Source organism: Bufo bufo, chromosome 5 (genome assembly GCF_905171765.1).
Source record: "Bufo bufo chromosome 5, aBufBuf1.1, whole genome shotgun sequence".
Classification (NCBI taxonomy): Eukaryota; Metazoa; Chordata; class Amphibia; order Anura; family Bufonidae; genus Bufo; species Bufo bufo.
Genome location: NC_053393.1, coordinates 531,323,075 through 531,341,408, shown reverse-complemented (window position 1 = coordinate 531,341,408; position 18,334 = coordinate 531,323,075). Strand labels below are relative to the sequence as shown.

General features: G+C 44.0%; 1 protein-coding gene across 1 annotated transcript in view; it reads right to left on the bottom strand.

Moving 5' to 3' along the window:
• TAC1 (tachykinin precursor 1) overlaps positions 1 to 12,238 on the bottom strand; it is a 28,747-nt gene extending 16,509 nt beyond the window's left edge. The window contains exons 1-2 of the mRNA XM_040431222.1: positions 12,196 to 12,238; positions 11,876 to 12,108 (exon numbers count right to left, since the gene is read on the bottom strand). Of these exons, the coding sequence (XP_040287156.1) occupies positions 11,876 to 11,983 (108 nt within the window). The 5' untranslated portion in view covers positions 11,984 to 12,108; positions 12,196 to 12,238. The remainder of the gene's footprint in view (positions 1 to 11,875; positions 12,109 to 12,195) is intronic.
• Between the last annotated feature and the right edge of the window lie 6,096 nt (positions 12,239 to 18,334).

The following is an 18,334-nucleotide window of genomic DNA, read 5'->3' as shown; positions in this document are numbered from 1 at the left end:
CGCCAACCCCTTCCATAGAAGCTTCCAGAAGCATGGCGAATCCATCCCGCTAAGGTATTGGAATGGCCGGCAGGCTGTGAACCATTTGACGAGACGCGTTCCAAGGGAAAAATTCAACTTCTAAGCAAAATTTTAATTTTTGGTTTTTTTTGGCCAGTATCTTGTAAGGATTCTCCGCTGTCTGCCAAGTAGCGGTGCTGTCACGGAGTCTTCCGCAGTTCCTGAGTTATGGAGACTTCTCTCTTTTAGGATAATTAGAGAGCTCTCCTCCAAGGTGACTTTGTGACCTTGGGTTCGTATTTCATCCTCCAGATTATATAATACATCACCGGCTCAGACCTTTTACATCATTGATTCGCATTGATTATTTAAAGTAATTAGAAAAAACCTCGGCGCGGTCTGCCCGGTTTTTAGCATACCTCGGCCGGCTCCGCGAAGCGTGCCTAGAATTGTCATTGAAATCCCACTGGCCAAACGCCAGCGCTGGTCGTGCAGTGCACATATCACATCCATCACAGAAGACGGCACAGACCTAGCCGGAGAGGATGACTGATGGAAGACTTTGAAGTCATTTAAAATTTAAAGGGATCATCCAAAAACAGCACCACTCTTGTCCATTGGTGGTGTCTGGTATTGCAACTCAACCACAATTACTGAAGACATAGCACGGGACTAAGAGAGTTTTAAGACCTTTCCTGAATTTCCATAAATTCAGTGCATTCCCTTAGAATCAATAATGAGAGATCTCCAGCCTGGTCCAGGTTGGGTTTGAAGAACCAGCCCACCCTAGGTACAATGTGACCACACAGGATGCCACCTATGATGACCTGCTAGGGTACAGACAGAGGCCACAACAGGAATGTTACTCTGACTGCCCCTCTTATGGTTGCAGCATTGTGTGAGCGCTGTATGAGTGCCATACCCATGCTATGTTGGCACTGTGCGAGTACCATACCCATGCTATGTTGGCACTGTGCGAGTACCATACCCATGCTATGTTGGCACTGTGCGAGTACCATATCCATGCTATGCTGTACTGTATGAGTACCATACCCATGCTATGTTGGCACTGTGTGAGTACCATACCTATGCTATGCTGGTTTTGTGTGAGTACCATACCAGTGCTATGCTGGTGCTGTCTGTGTACCATACCCATGCTATGTTGGCATTGCGTGAGTACCATACCTATGCTATGTTGGCATTGCGTGAGTACCATACCTATGCTATGCTGGTGCTGTGTGAGTACCATACCCATGCTATGTTGGCGCTGTAAGAGTACCATACTGTGCTATGTTGGCGCTGTAAGAGTACCATACTGTGCTATGTTGGCGCTGTGTTAGTACCATACCCATGCTATGCTGTGCTGTGTATGTACCATACCCATGCTATGTTGGCATTGCATGAGTACCATACCTATGCTATGCTGGTGCTGTGTTAGTACCATACCCATGCTATGTTGGCATTGCGTGAGTACCATACCTATGCTATGTTGGCATTGCGTGAGTACCATACCTATGCTATGCTGGTGCTGTGTGAGTACCATACCCATGCTATGTTGGCGCTGTAAGAGTACAATACTGTGCTATGTTGGCGCTGTAAGAGTACCATACTGTGCTATGTTGGCGCTGTAAGAGTACCATACTGTGCTATGTTGGCGCTGTGTTAGTACCATACCCATGCTATGCTGTGCTGTGTATGTACCATACCCATGCTATGTTGGCATTGCATGAGTACCATACGCCTGCTATGCTGTGCTGTGTGTGTACCATACCCATGCTATGTTGGCGCTGTAAGAGTACCATACTGTGCTATGTTGGCGCTGTGTTAGTAACATACCCATGCTGTGCTGTGTGAGTACCATACTGTAGTATGTTCGCGCTGTGTGTACCATACCCATGCTATGTTGGCATTGCATGAGTACCATACGCATGCTATGCTGTGCTGTGTGAGTACCATACTGTAGTATGTTGGCGCTGTGTGTGTACCATACCCATGCTATGTTGGCGCTGTAAGAGTACCATACTGTGCTATGTTGGCGCTGTGTTAGTACCATACCCATGCTATGCTGTGCTGTGTGAGTACCATACTGTAGTATGTTGGCGCTGTGTGTGTACCATACCCATGCTATGTTGGCGCTGTATGAGTACCATACTGTGCTATGTTGGCGCTGTGTGTAGCATACCCATGCTATGCTGGCGCTGTGTGAGTTCTGTGTGGGTGTTTTATGGAGCTCCATGTGTACTGTAGGTATGCAGCGCTTTCTGTAAGACTGTTTGACCAGTGCTATGGCGACGCTATGACGGTACAGTATTAGTGTGCTTTGGGAGAGGAGATTTTATGGGTGTCATATGTGCACTATACTTCTTTGTATGTGTGCCATATGTGTCATGTATGACTGATATCAAGGTATTTCATGGGTGTTCTGTGGTTGATGTGAGAGGATATTATGACTGCGGTATGTGCGCTGTTTGGCTGCCCTCGGTGCGCTGCATGCAGGGTCGGACCGGCCCACCACAGTAATGGAGGGTCCTCCGGAGGGCCCAGCCTCTGATACCATAGCGGCCCCAAAGATCCTGGAGGAAAAAAAAACATTTGGCTGCTTTTGGAGCCAATAACTTGGAGCCTCCAGCATCTATTTCTTTGATTCAAACTCTATTAAACTTTATTGAAGATATAGGGGCTCAAGATTAAAGGGGTTTTCATATATACTGATGATCTATATACTTTTGACCTATTAGGATAGGTTATCAGTACCTGATCGGTGGGGGTCCGACACCCGGGACCCCTGCCGATCAGCTGTTTGAGAAGGCACCAGGGTTGGCAGTAGCACGCAGCTTACCATAGGCCAAGTCCCGTCACATTCATCGGTCCCATGGCATCACAGCTGCGATACCGAACACAACCACTATACAATGTACGGCGCTGTGCTTGTGAGCAGGAGCACCGCTACCTTCATGAAAAGCTGATCGACAGGGGTCCCAGGTGTCGGACCCCCACCAATCAGATTCTAACGACCTATCCAGAAGATAAGTCATCAGTATTAAAGTCTCGGAAAACCCTTTTAATTTTTTCTGGTGGTCCCCAAGATCCCCAGTCTGACACTGGTTGCTGTCAGGCTATTTTATAGGTGCTGTACGTGTATTATATGTATGATGTGTGGTTACTATATGTATTTTATAGGTGCAGTATATGTATAATATGTACGATGTGTGGTTATTATAAGTGTATTTAATGGCTACTGTATGTGTACCATAGGTATGATGTATATACCGTGGCAGTATTTTATAGGTGCTGTATGTATACTACATGTATGATCCATGGTGATTGTGGCGGTATTTTTTGGGTGCTGTATGTATACTACATGTATGATGCATGGTGACTGTGGCGGTATTTTATGGGTGCTGTATATGCACTACATGTACGATGCATGGTGACTGTGGCGGTATTTTATGGGTGCTGTATATGCACTACATGTACGATGCATGGTGACTGTGGCGGTATTTTATGGGTGCTGTATATGCACTACATGTACGATGCATGGTGACTGTGGCGGTATTTTATGGGCGCTGTATATGTACTACATGTATGATGCATGGTGACTGTGGCGGTATTTTTTGGGTGCTGTATGTATACTACATGTATGATGCATGGTGACTGTGGCGGTATTTTATGGGTGCTGTATATGCACTACATGTATGATGCATGGTGACTGTGGCGGTATTTTATGGGTGCTGTATATGCACTACATGTATGATGCATGGTGACTGTGGCGGTATTTTATGGGTGCTGTATATGTACTACATGTACGATGCACGGTGACTGTGGCGGTATTTTATGGGCGCTGTATATGTACTACATGTACGATGCATGGTGACTGTGGCGGTATTTTATGGGCGCTGTATATGTACTACATGTACGATGCATGGTGACTGTGGCGGTATTTTATGGGCGCTGTATATGTACTATATGTAAGATGTAGTATTAATGTGAGGGTATTATATGTATATATTTGGAGCACACATACAGTATACATGACATGCTGAGCTCAGCCCTGCCCCATGTTTTATCAGCAGTCTGTAATGGCGGTATTATAGTAAGGAGTCCAGTCATATTTGGCTATAACGTGCTCCGGTCTCCATCCTGTGGCTTCCCAGCTGTAATGTACAGCTCCCAACTTCAGAAAGAAATGGTTGATCTAATTATGGAGATGAAGCGGATTCCGCCTGTGCCCTTCCTGCTGTACACATCAAACCCCCAATTCTACACCCCTCCCCACCCAACCCCCTGCACCGAACATGTATCCAGCTTTACACATCAGCAGTAATGCATTCATCCAGATGACTAAAAGCATCAGGGCAAATATGGCTGCGACCCTTCTGAGCATAAGTACAGACGGAATTGTGCATTTTACGGACAAATAACTTATTATAATGAGAAGGAGATTCGTCTGGTGAAGGAATTCTATGTTATAAAGTCTGGATCCGTCCACATCACAGCGACAGATGGCAACACTCGGGGACGGTGACATCCTGCCGATCCCTGAATCCCACTACGGGTCTAAGTAATCCAGTGTATTCTCTAAAAGCTGAGAAGATTCACGGTTAAGACTGACCATAGCAGAGATGAGTTTGTCACTATAGCAGCAGTGATCTAGTGTGGGGGATTACCACAAAGGATCTACCCCATGTGCTCCATAAAGAAGAAGAGACCATTCTGATATGGAGAGAAGATGTAAGAAGGAAGGAAGGAGAGAGGAGGATGGAAGTAGTGATAAGAAAGGAGGGTGAGAAGGAAGGAGAACAAGGGAAGTAGTGATAAACAAGAGGAAGGAAAGAAAAAAGCAAGGGAGAGAAGGAAGAAAGTAGTGATAAGCAAGACAGGAAGGAAGTAAAGAGAAGCAAGAGAGAAAGGAAGGAATGGTGGAGGAAAGGAGGGAGGAAGAGTGAAAAGAAAGGAAGGATGAAAGGGAAGCGAATGTAAAAAGTAAAGAGAAGCAAGAGAGGAAGGAAGGAAGCAAGGAAGTAGTGATAAGCAAGAACAGATAGAAGGAAGAAAAGAAGGAGAAGGATGTTTGGATGGAATGGAAAAAAGGGGGATCAAAAGAAATTAAGGAAGGATATAGAAATGGAGAGGGATGTTTGTATGGAAGGAAAGAGAGGAAGATATAGAGAGGTTTTTGGATGGATGGATGGATAGATGGAATGAAGGAGAGAGAAGGACGTAGTGATAAGAAAGAAAGAAAGAAGAGTGAGAGAAGGAAGAAGAAGAAGAAAAGAAGTAGCAATAAGCAAAGGAGGAAAGAAATAGAGAGAAGCAAGAAAGGAAAGAAGGAAGCAAGAGAGAGAAGGGAGGTAGTAATGATAAGCCGAAGGAAGAAAGAAAGTAGAGAGAAGGAAGGAAGGAAGTAGAGAGAAGCAAGAGAGGAAGGAAGGAATTGTGGAGAAACGGAAGAAATGAGAGTGAAAAGGAAGAAATGATAGAAGGAAGGAGAAGGAAAAAATTAGAGAGAAAGGTGGAATGAAGAAAGGAAAAGAATGGGTGAGAAGTAGAGAAGATAGGATGGAAGGAATGGTGGAAGTAGAAAGAAAAAGAAGGAAGGAAGGAGAAAGTAGAAAGAAGGATGTTTGGATAGATAGATGGAAACAAAGGAGAGATAGGAAGGAATAAGATAGAAATAGAAAGGGATGTTCCGGTAAAAGGAAAGAGAGGGAGATAGAGAGAGATCTTTCGATTTATAGATGGAATAAAGGAAGGAAAGAAGTAGAGAAGGAAGGAAGGAAGGAAGGAAGGAAGGAAGGGGGAAGTAAGACAGGAGAAAAGGAAGGCAGGATGCAATCATGGAGATCATGAATATTGAGAAGCACGAAACCCCATACAGAAGCCATGAGACGGCTCGTACAGTCCCCGGGATGTGCACATAATACACACATCCTTCCATATATCACTTCTCACCCAAATATCATGTTCCATAAGGAACCATTTGACTCTGGGCTGGAAATTAAAAATGTAAAAAACATTTCAGAACATTAAGTTTCCCTCCAGGGATTCCAGCTCTGGATAATGTGTGAAGTGAATGAAGCTGTTAATGATATATGATGGTCTGATAGAACGATGCGCTAATGGACGATACGAGAAGCGCTAACACAACCATCATGTGCCATTAGAGGTTTCACAGCAAAGGGCTTGATGGTCCATAGTCTGTAAAGCTACAAAGCACTGGGGTATTGATGTAGCAGAGCTCAACGTGTTATCTATGTCTTTAGATCTGCATAGCGAGTTCAATTCTTTTCAGAGTTATATGAATGCTGTCAGAGGTTGACCTGAAGTCCTGGCACAGTCACTACAATGCTGAAATGACAAACTGAACTCTGCTACAGATGAATGCAGGGTAAGAGATCCGCAGATCAGAACTCGCTCGTGCTTACCTACAGTCCCACAGATATCAAATTCTGACGCTACCACAAGTTGGGCTAGATGACAAACTCGCCAATTTTGCATTGTCAAATTTTACTCTGCTACATCTGTGCTATAAATTTACTGCTAAATATTTTCTATTTTACAGCATCTTGTCTTAATGGATCTATGGTAATGGTAAGCAGCAGTACATGGTTTTCGCTGAACTGAATTGCAGACATAGCAGAGCTGGATTTGTTATTTGGCATGATGTCAGCATGTGTGCTGAATGTGCAGGTGAGCCCATTGAGTTGTCTCAACCTAGTGGGTCATCATGGTGCAAAAAACTGTTAAATAACCGATTCAGCTCTGCTACATCCGGAACAGAAACAGATTCTTGAATTTCAGACGGCGTTGCCGTTAATGTGGGTGCTGCGCCCGGTCCTGACATAATAGAATACTCCCACTGTCAGGATTTGTGAAGTGACCATACTGTATGGCAATTGTGAACAATACACTGCAGTGTTATTCTGAAAACTGGAACATTACAGATGTAGCAGAGCTGAGTTTGTCAATGCAGGATTACTGAGCTGGTGTTTAGGTATGTACATGTGTTTGTGCATATGTCGCGGTTTCTGCATGTGTGTGACTGGCAGTAAGTAGCTATCAGGGTGTAAGTCTACATGTGTGTATCTGTACTGCAGATATTATAGTGATGGGTATTTAAAGTCTGTGTAAGTCCATATGTGTCTGTGTATGCGTGTGTATGAGTACATGTGTGTCTGTGTATGCGTGTGTATGAGTACATATGTGTCTGTGTATGCGCGTGTATGAGTACATGTGTGTCTGTGTATGCGTGTGTATGAGTACATATGTGTCTGTGTATGCGCGTGTATGAGTACATGTGTGTCTGTGTATGCGTGTGTATGAGTACATATGTGTCTGTGTATGCGCGTGTATGAGTACATATGTGTCTGTGTATGCGCGTGTGTCTGTGTATGTACATGTATGTATCTGCATGTCCATGTGTAGGAGTACATATGTGTGTCTGTCTGTGTGTGTACATATGTGTATCTGCATGTCCGTGTGTACGAGTACATATGTGTCTGTATGTCTATCATTACCTATATGTGTCTGACTGTGTGTGTATGAGTACATATGTGTGTCTGTGTCTGTACATGTATGTATCTGCATGTCCGTGTGTATGAGTACATATGTGTGTCTGTCTGTGTATGAATACATGTGTGTGTGTATGTACAGTATGTATGAGTACATATGTCAGTCTGTGTGAGTACTTATGTGTTTCTGACTGTGTGTGTATTGAGTACATATGTGTGTCTGTATGTCCATGTGTATTGAGTACATATGTGTGTCTGTCTCTCTGTGTGCGGGCTCTTCTGGATTCAATAACCTAAAATAATAGCCACCTGTTCCTATTCCCAGATGTAGCAGAGCTGAGTTAGGGTAAAATAACAGCTTCACCTCTGCTACATCTGTAATCCTGCGGGTGCTGTCCATGGTGCTGAGAAGTGACTGCGCCCTGGTGACGTTGTCTGTTCTCTGATATTACAAGGGGCTGATGAAGGAGCTCATATTCCTGAACACAGGTCATTAAAACCAGATTAGGGCTCTGTTTGGGGATTTCACCATTGATCAGAGATGGGTACGGGCGGGTCAATACTGCCATGTGGACGGTGCCGCGAAACTGACGGATTCAGCTAATAGGTCACAATGAGGAAACCGCCGACTTGGGAAATCAACCTCACTGTATGTTAATCCGGCTGAAGACAAGGTCATCGGGGGCACCGACCATCTTATTTTATTGTCTTTTTTGTGTTATTTTCATATTCAGTTGGATCTTTTTGTCAGAGGGTTTATTTTTCCATTTTATATTGTTTTTATTCTATTCAGTTTTTTTTTTTAGCTTCCCCCCCCATGTTATTTTGTTGTTTTCATGCTTTTTACTGTTTGTTTCCGTTGTGTTTCCGGTTCCGTTCCGTTTTTCCATTCTGATTTTCCGTATAGCCTATACAGTATACAGTAATTACATAGAAAAAATTGGGCTGGGCGTAAAATTTTCAATAGATGTTTCTGCAAAAACGAAACGGATACAGAAGACATATGGGGTACATTCCGTATGTGTTCCGTTTTTTTTGCAGACCCACTGACTTGAATGGATCCACGGAAACGTGATTTGCGGGTAATAATAGGACATGTTCCATCTTTGAACGGAAAAAACGGAAATACGCAAATGAAATGCATACGGAGTACATTCAGTTTTTTTTTTGCGCAACCATTGAATCCCAAAAACGGTCCGTATACGGAACGCAAAAAAACGTTTGTGTGAGGGCTCATTTCCCATTTCCGTATTGCGGACCGCATTTGCGGATCCGCAATACACGGGCACCGTTCCGTGGACATTTTTCGCATCACAGATGCAGACCCATTCATTTCAATGGGTCCGCAAATCCGGAGATGCGGAAAAGGAAGAACGGATCCTTCCGTTCCGCAAAAAGATAGAGCAAGTTCTATCTCTTTGCGGTGCAGTAGCGCTCCGTACTGCTTCCGTAGTGTTCCGTTCCGTTCTTCAGTTCTGCACCGTTCCGCATCTCCGGATTTGCGGACCCATTGAAATGTGATGCGGAATGGCCACGGAACGGTGCCCGCGTATTGCGGATCCGCAAATGCGCTCCACAATACGGAAACGGGCAGCACGCGTTCGTGTGAACGAGCCCTTAGGAATTGGAAACGAATGCCTATGGAACCTGAAAGTGTATGTTTCATTGGAGCGACCACTAACAGGACAGGGCTCCAGTCCGCAAAGGTCCTGGTGGACGCTTCTGATTGGGCAGCCCAGGTTTAACTCGCTACGTTCCAGTTTGCTCCCTTCGTTTCAGTACATAAGGTATAGGAGCAGCGGTACAGTGTTAGGACCCCCCATCCCATTACATATATGTGACGGTATAGCATAACGTAATCCACTAGAAGCTCTGTACCTCCACATATATAGCAGAGTTTATCCATGCGGTGTGTGCAGGAGTTTGTCTTTAGGCTCTATGGTTTTACATAGGGCTGTGGGTAAATACTGTGCATCATCACTGGGCCAGGAGTCAGTAATAAATGGCACGTTCAGCGCTGCTATATCTGCTTGGAAACTCAATTTCAAAGTATCCCCTACCAGTCTATCAAGTGCCATAGTCCAAGCTGTGCCGATACAGCAGAGCTGGACCTGTCCGTGGAAAATTAGTACTGGACATAATCGTCACAGTCTATATAGGAAACGGACAGATGACAAGTTCAGCTCTGCTATATATATATATTTTTTTTTAACTAAACCGATATAAAATAATTAATAATTATAAAATGATATAATAACCTAACACTGGGGACAGTAACAGCCAGAAGGAAGGTGAGTGACTGGGTTATGTGAGAAGACACCAGGGGAAACCACCACTAACACAGGTATGAATGGAGGATAGATAGATAGATAGATAGATAGATAGATAGATAGATAGATAGATAGATAGATAGATAGATAGATAAGAGACAGATAGATAGATAGATAGATAGATAGATAGATAGATAGATAGATAGATAGATGATAGATAGATAGATAGATAATAGATAGATAGATAGATAGATAGATAGATAGATAGATAGATAGATAGATAATAGATAGATAATAGATAGATAGATAGATAGATAATAGATAGATAGATAGATAGATAGATAGATAGATAATAGATAGATAGATAGATAGATAGATAGATAATAGATAGATAGATAATAGATAGATAGATGATAGATAGATAATAGATAGATAGATAGATAGATAGATAGATAGATAGATAGATAATAGATAGATAGATAGATAGATAGATAGGAGATAGATAGATAGATAGATAATAGATAGATAGATAGATAGATAATAGATAGATAGATGATAGATAGATAATAGATAGATAGATAGATATGGGATAGATAGATAGATAATAGATAGATAGATAATAGATAGATAGATAGATAGATAGATAGATAGATAGATACATAGATAATAGATAGATAGATAGATAGATAGATAGATAATAGATAGATAGATAGATAGATAGATAGATAGATAGATAGATAATAGATAGATAATAGATAGATAATAGATAGATAATAGATAGATAGATTGTTTTTTCTGCCTTCTTGATCAGTAGGGGAAAACTCTGGCATTAGAGTGTAAGCTCTTCAGGTCAAGAATCTGATCTATGTTCCTTGTGGCGCCATAGACAGGAAATAATAATTTCTAGAATTATAATTGATGATCTTAAAACAGAAATGTTAGAAACATGAGAGACAAGATTCTAAAGAAATGTAGATTTCTTGTACGATATAGCAGAGCTGAGTTTATTATTATAGCAGGGCTGAGTTTGTCGCTGCCGTAGCTCACTTTGACATCACAAGCAGAGCTGAGCTTCTTAGTGTAGCAGGGCTGAGTGCATCCATGTGCCAGATGTGAGTTTATTCATGTAGTAGGCTGACATTGTCATTGTAGCAGGTTTCAGTTTATAAATGTAGCAGGGCTGAGGTTGTTACTACAGCAGCTCTGAGGTTTATTAATGTAGTAGCGCTGAGTTAGTCATTCAGGACTGCCCGCCGTGATATCACAAGCGTGTAGCAGGGCTGACTTTTCTTATGTAACAGGTTTTCAATTTTTTAACATAGTAAAGAGACTCATTTATCAATGCAGCAACAATGAGTTTGCAATTTGGCACAGCTCACTGTGATATCCCAAGCAGAGCCATAAGTTTAACAGGTTTAAATGTTAATCTAGCCGAGCTGAGCGAAAGTGAGTGTGTTGTTTGGTACAACTGATTGTGCTCTTACAAGCAAAGCTGGGTTTATTAGAGTGCAGCAGAGCTGAGTTTGTTCATTTAGCGGGTTTGTGTCTATTAATGTAGCAGACCTGAAGTCGAGTTTGTCAATTGGCACACCAACAGTACCTCAAGGGTGGTTTTGTAAACATAGTAGCGCCAAGCTTATTTTTGTCACTGGTTTGAAGTCAGCTCATGTAGGCTGAATTTATTAATGTAGCAGAGCTGGGTTTGCCATTTGGCACAACCCCGCTGTGAGATCTCAGCATTTTTACATAGGACTGCAGGTAAAACCTACTGCCATATCCAAATTGCCGAGGCTATCATGGTGCACAAACAGCCCTATCACAAGTTTGGCTCTGCTACATCAGTAAAAAATTTTTACATTGCGCGCAGACTAAAGGCATTCAGCTGGGTGCCGACCACAAAATAACAAACCCTACAATATATATATTTATCCTGACATCCTCCACCCCCAAAGTCGAATTTAAAAAAGTTGCAAAAAAAACTTTTGGAAAGAAAAAAGAAAAAAGGTCCGAATTTAAAAAAATGTTACAAATGTATCCAATTTCTTTTACGGAATGTAACAAAATGTAAACGTTTTCAAAAACTCTTTCTCTTACCTGGATTTGGTCGCTGTACGGCCAGTCGACTTCATCCAGCCCGATTTCTGCGGCAAAGACCTGCGCCGACACCAGCATGACCACCGCGAAGGCTACGAGGATTTTCATGCTTCTCCTTTGCACGCTCTCTGCTCTGCGGGAGTCAATGGGCTGAGGGCTGAGGAGACAGGTGGAGGCACGAGGAGGCTCAGAGCGGAGAGGCAGGAGCTTCGTACAGCAGCCAGGGGTGGAATCTGCAAGAGAAGACAAGCGATGTCAGCTCCGGGGAGGCAGCAGTGGTGGAGTGAAGTTTCTTCTCAGCCTGGGGCGTGAATACTTACCGCACTGCTCTCCTCTTCCCCTTCACACCGGCTTGTCTCTTACTGGAACAGCCCTCTCCCAAGTGTTCTCCACTTTATATAGGAGGAGAGGGGCTGGACCAGGGGACGTTCACGTTTGCAAAATCTAATTACCCAACTCTGCTCGCCATATGGGGGCCCATGTGACGTCTCCGTATCAATATTCAATGAGTCTCGGAGGCTTTCCCGTGGCTTTCTCCATGGATCCTACGTAGGTGACACACTACTACCCCCCCATCGTCTGTCCCAGTGACGCCTCGGGAGAACTTACAATTTGGCCCGAGTGACGTACAAGGCGGCCGAATCTGCGGCCACGCCCGTAGCCGATGACTGAAGAGGAAAATTGGGCAATGATGCCTTCGAGGCGATGCGAGTCACGAGCGCTTTATGCTAATGGTGGGTTACATGTCACGTAACGCAATGATGAGGAGGGTGATTCATCAGAGTCCATTAGTGATAGGGATGATTGTTCTATCAATGGCGTTCAAGTGGAAGACATTCCGAGCGTCACCCCCCCTCGAGCATTCTGATTAATCATCACAAATTTGGACAAAAGATGGAAATTCTTAAGAAAAGAAAAAAGTTGAAGTTGATTCTTTTCCGCTTCTTATTAATTAAAGTGGAAGTCTGGGACAGACTATGCCTTTAAAATGCCCTATGATGACGGTAGCCGGTAGGGAGGGAGGCCCATGGCAAAGATTGAGTTTTGCCTCATGGTGTTTGCATCGGCTTTCAGTCAAAATCAGCAAAAGTGGGCTGGGACCCCTTTTTTCACACTGCCTCTACAGTATGTATTCTGTTGGATGGTATATTAGAAGAGGGTTGTAAGGGGGAGCTCCGAAGGAGACTGTCAGAGCACTGAACCACCCTGTTCCTGCAACTGTATCCCTGAACTGTAAAGCAGCGTTGCAGTAACTTAGTGCTCTTGTGCATGCTGTTCTGTGCTGTTTAGCTGCATGCTTGGACTGTATTATGTGGGGTATGTGCTATGTCATGCCTGTAATTCAGTATAGATTGCAGTACTCACTCTTGACAAAAGGTGGCACTGTTTCATAATATATAAGGGGGCCTTGCAATGAGGAGCAAGCAGGAGGGGGTTGAGGTCATGTAGCTGAAGCCACATTGAGTAAGAGTTAGGACATGTGCCCATGTGGAATAGGCACCCCCCTAACTACCTTTCCACTGGAATTGTTGGCAAGTCAGAGCTGTCGGAGAAGCGGGGAGCAGCAGGACCCGCTTGAAACACACTGTAGCCGGGTGTAGAGGGCCTTAGGACACATAGACCAGCCATAGACCGTGAGACAGTTAAGTGTTGACTGTGTAGACTCAGTGGTCAGCCTGCCGAAGAGGGTGTTAGCCGCAAAGAATGTGCTGCCAGGGTCTGACGGACAGTCAGGTGCCTGCATGTATGTACAGGGAGGTGCAGAGGTGTTGAGAAAGCTGCCGGTGGGCTCGATGGGCACTGTGATATAAGAAGGCATTTGCAAGGGGTGTGACATAGTAGTCGGAGTCCATTACAGAAAATGGAGTATATTTTTGGCCCCAATTGGTATCAGTGGACACAGTTGTAACTTAAAGGGGTTTTCTGAGATTATACTGATGACCTAGGATATCAGTATCTGATCGGTGGGGGTCCAACACCCGGGACTCACATGGGGTAACAAGCTTACGCTTACAGCACTTTTTGATAGGCAACTGGCTTGGTTACAGTCCCGTAACGAGGACCTAGGCTTACTTACAGGCAACACCATAATATGATACATGGTCTCCTTAAGTGGCAATGAACAAATACGACACTGTCCCTTTAAGAGATAACAACATTGTACTAAGCTACCTGGCATGGACACTCTGGACCTGGTCTCTGCACTTATCACTACAGATTTGTCTCCAGATGGCGCAGTATGACACAATGTGCACAGTGTCCAACAGACGCTCCCAGGTTGTGGTATCTGGATTTACAACCTCTGCACGCACACTTATTAATCGCGGTATCTCTGCCTCACCACGTGCAGTATCGCATAGAGTCTCTCACACAATATTGCTTGCAGGCTGCAGGCTGGTCTCTGTCACTGATCTGTCTCTTTAACCGGCCCCGGCTGCTTTCAGAATGCGCAGATTATACAGCTTCTGTTTATCACTCAGCTCCGGCTCCTAACCCTCTGCGGTATTCAGCTTCTTGTGCCCTAGCTAATCTCTGGGGTGTTGCACCTGTCTTTTCAGCAGCAACCACCTCCACAAGTTCCTGCAGGGATGACCCTGGATCTGATTCCAGCAGCAGCCACCAGCTTGCTCTTTCTTGTCCTGTCTCACACTGCCCATGAGGCATGCATACCACTCGTATTTAGGGGCTCATACATATGAAGGATCTTCCAGTGGCTGGTCTCTTCAAGAGCTATTTTCTGCACAGGACCTTAGATGCTAATTACGTCAGCTGATCAGATACATATTTATTTATAGGGGTTTTACCATTGCAAGTCCATTATATCTTAGGGTACGGCTACCCGCCGACATTTGTAGGGCAACATTTTTTGTAATGATAGTCAATGGAATCACACTGTGACATATGAAATGCTGCGACTGTGACGCGACAGTCGCACAAAAATCCATCCTAGTCGGATTTTTGGTGCAGCTGTCCCGTCGCAGTCGCACTAGTACTGGATCTCCACTGGACCATGAAAGTCTAGCGAGCGTGTGGACACAGGGCGCAAACTCACAACCAGATGGCAAGTATAATAAGGTTTATTTTAAGAAAGAGCGTTTCGGGGTTCAACGGACTCTTTATCAAGTCTAAAAAACATAAAATGGAATAGGAAGGGATATACACATGTAAGTATATATATATATATATATATATATACACTGCTCAAAAAAATAAAGGGAACACTTAAACAACACAATGTAACTCCAAGTCAATCACACTTCTGTGAAATCAAACTGTCCACTTAGGAAGCAACACTGAGTGACAATCAATTTCACATGCTGTTGTGCAAATGGGATAGACAACAGGTGGAAATTATAGGCAATTAGCAAGACACCCCTAATAAAGGAGTGGTCCTGCAGGTGGTAACCACAGACCACTTTTCAGTTCCTATGCTTCCTGGCTGATGTTTTGGTCACTTTTGAATGCTGGCGGTGCTTTCACTCTAGTGGTAGCATGAGACGGAGTCTACAACCCACACAAGTGGCTCAGGTAGTGCAGCTTATCCAGGATGGCACATCAATGCGAGCTGTGGCAAGAAGGTTTGCTGTGTCTGTCAGCGTAGTGTCCAGAGCATGGAGGCGCTACCAGGAGACAGACCAGTACATCAGGAGACGTGGAGGAGGCCGTAGGAGGGCAACAACCCAGCAGCAGGACCGCTACCTCCGCCTTTGTGCAAGGAAGAACAGGAGGAGCACTGCCAGAGCCCTGCAAAATGACCTCCAGCAGGCCACAAATGTGCATGTGTCTGCTCAAACGGTCAGAAACAGACTCCATGAGGGTGATATGAGGGCCCGACATCCACAGGTGGGGGTTGTGCTTACAGCCCAACACCGTGCAGGACGTTTGGAATTTGCCAGAGAACACCAAGATTGGCAAATTCGCCACTGGCGCCCTGTGCTCTTCACAGATGAAAGCAGGTTCACACTGAGCACATGTGACAGACGTGACAGAGTCTGGAGATGCCGTGGAGAACGTTCTGCTGCCTGCAACATCCTCCAGCATGACCGGTTTGGCATTGGGTCAGTAATGGTGTGGGGTGGCATTTCTTTGGAGGGCCGCACAGCCCTCCATGTGCTCGCCAGAGGTAGCCTGACTGCCACTAGGTACCGAGATGAGATCCTCAGACCCCTTGTGAGACCATATGCTGGTGTGGTTGGCCCTGGGTTCCTCCTAATGCAAGACAATGCTAGACCTCATGTGGCTGGAGTGTGTCAGCAGTTCCTGCAAGACGAAGGCATTGATGCTATGGACTGGCCCGCCCGTTCCCCAGACCTGAATCCAATTGAGCACATCTGGGACATCATGTCTCGCTCTATCCACCAACGTCACGTTGCACCACAGACTGTCCAGGAGTTGGCAGATGCTTTAGTCCAGGTCTGGGAGGAGATCCCTCAGGAGACCGTCCGCCACCTCATCAGGAGCATGCACAGGCGTTGTAGGGAGGTCATACAGGCACGTGGAGGCCACACACACTACTGAGCCTCATTTTGACTTGTTTTAAGGACATTACATCAAAGTTGGATCAGCCTGTAGTGTGTTTTTCCACTTTAATTTTGAGTGTGACTCCAAATCCAGACCTCCATGGGCTGAAAAATTTGATTTCCATTTTTTTATTTTTGTGTGATTTTGTTGTCAGCACATTTACCTATGTAAAGAACAAAGTATTTCAGAAGAATATTTAATTAATTCAGATCTAGGATGTGTTATTTTTGTGTTCCCTTTATTTTTTTGAGCAGTGTATTTACAATATATATATATAAAGAAGAAATACTTTGGGTTAAATATTGCTACAAAAAAACTTATTTCAATAGAAAAAATAATTAAAATAATGAGAGATAGATGCATAATAAATAATATAAAATTATTATAATAAAATTAATAAATAAATAGTTAATTAATAAATGCACAATTAGTACATAGCCAGAGTGATATAGGGGGGTGTAGTTACAATAGTACTAATACATAGTGGTATGTATAAATGTTAGTATGAGCCCAGGAGCTTACTGCAAGAAAAAGTATGTGAACCCTTTGGGATGATATGGATTTCTGCACAAATTGGTCATCAAATGTGATCTGATCTTCATCTAAGTCACAACAATAGACAATCACAGTCTGCTTAAACTAATAACACACAAAGAATTAAATGTTACATGTTTTTATTGAACACACCATGTAAACATTCACAGTGCAGGTGGAAAAAGTATGTGAACCCTTGGATTTAATAACTGGTTGAACCTCCTTTGGCAGCAATAACTTCAACCAAACGTTTCCTGTAGTTGCAGATCAGACGTGCACAACGGTCAGGAGTAATTCTTCACCATTCCTCTTTACAGAACTGTTTCAGTTCAGCAATATTCTTGGGATGTCTGGTGTGAATCGCTTTCTTGAGGTCATGCCACAGCATCTCAATCAGGTTGAGGTCAGGACTCCTCTGACTGGGCCACTCCAGAAGGCGTATTGTCTTCTGTTTAAGCCATTCTGTTGTTGATTTACTTCTATGCTTTGGGTCGTTGTCCTGTTGCAGCACCCATCTTCTGTTGAGATTCAGCTGGTGGACAGATGGCCTTAAGTTCTCCTGCAAAACGTCTTGATAAACTTGGGAATTCATTTTTCCTTCGATGATAGCAATCCGTCCAGGCCCTGACGCAGCAAAGCAACCTCAAACCATGATGCCCCCACCACCATACTTCACAGTTGGGATGAGGTTTTGATGTTGGTGCGCTGTGCCTCTTTTTCTCCACACATAGTGTTGTGTGTTTTTTCCAAACAACTCAACTTTGGTTTCATCTGTCCACAGAATATTTTGCCAGTACTGCTGTGGAACATCCAGGTGCTCTTGTGCAAACTGTAAACGTGCAGCAATGTTTTTTTGGACAGCAGTGGCTTCCTCTGTGGTATCCTCCCATGAAATCCATTATTGTTTAGTGTTTTACGTATTGTAGATTCGCTAACAGGGATGTTAGCATATGCCAGAGACTTTTGTAAGTCTTTAGCTGACACTCTAGGATTCTTTTCACCTCATTGAGCAGTCTGCGCTGTGCTCTTGCAGTCATCTTTACAGGACGGCTACTCCTAGGGAGAGTAGCAGCTGACTGGGTGAGCTCGGATTGAATGACAGGAATGATCTAAGTCCTTTCTTGTAGGCATATATCACAAACATTACTGTCATACGTAAATGTATTGCTGGGTGTTCATAACTGTCTTGTTACGTGTATACATTTTTGTATTGTTTTAACCCTTTGATGCAGACGCAGTCTTGTTGTCTGTCACCATGACAACGGGCAGCGCCGGCATTTAAAAAGGGTGACGCGAAAGTACGCAGTGACGCACAGCCCGAGGAAGCGCTTGTAGCGCGAAACGGCCGTCGCTGTTTTATGCGTGCATTAGAATTGTCCGCCCCCTGCTACACCTTATTCATGG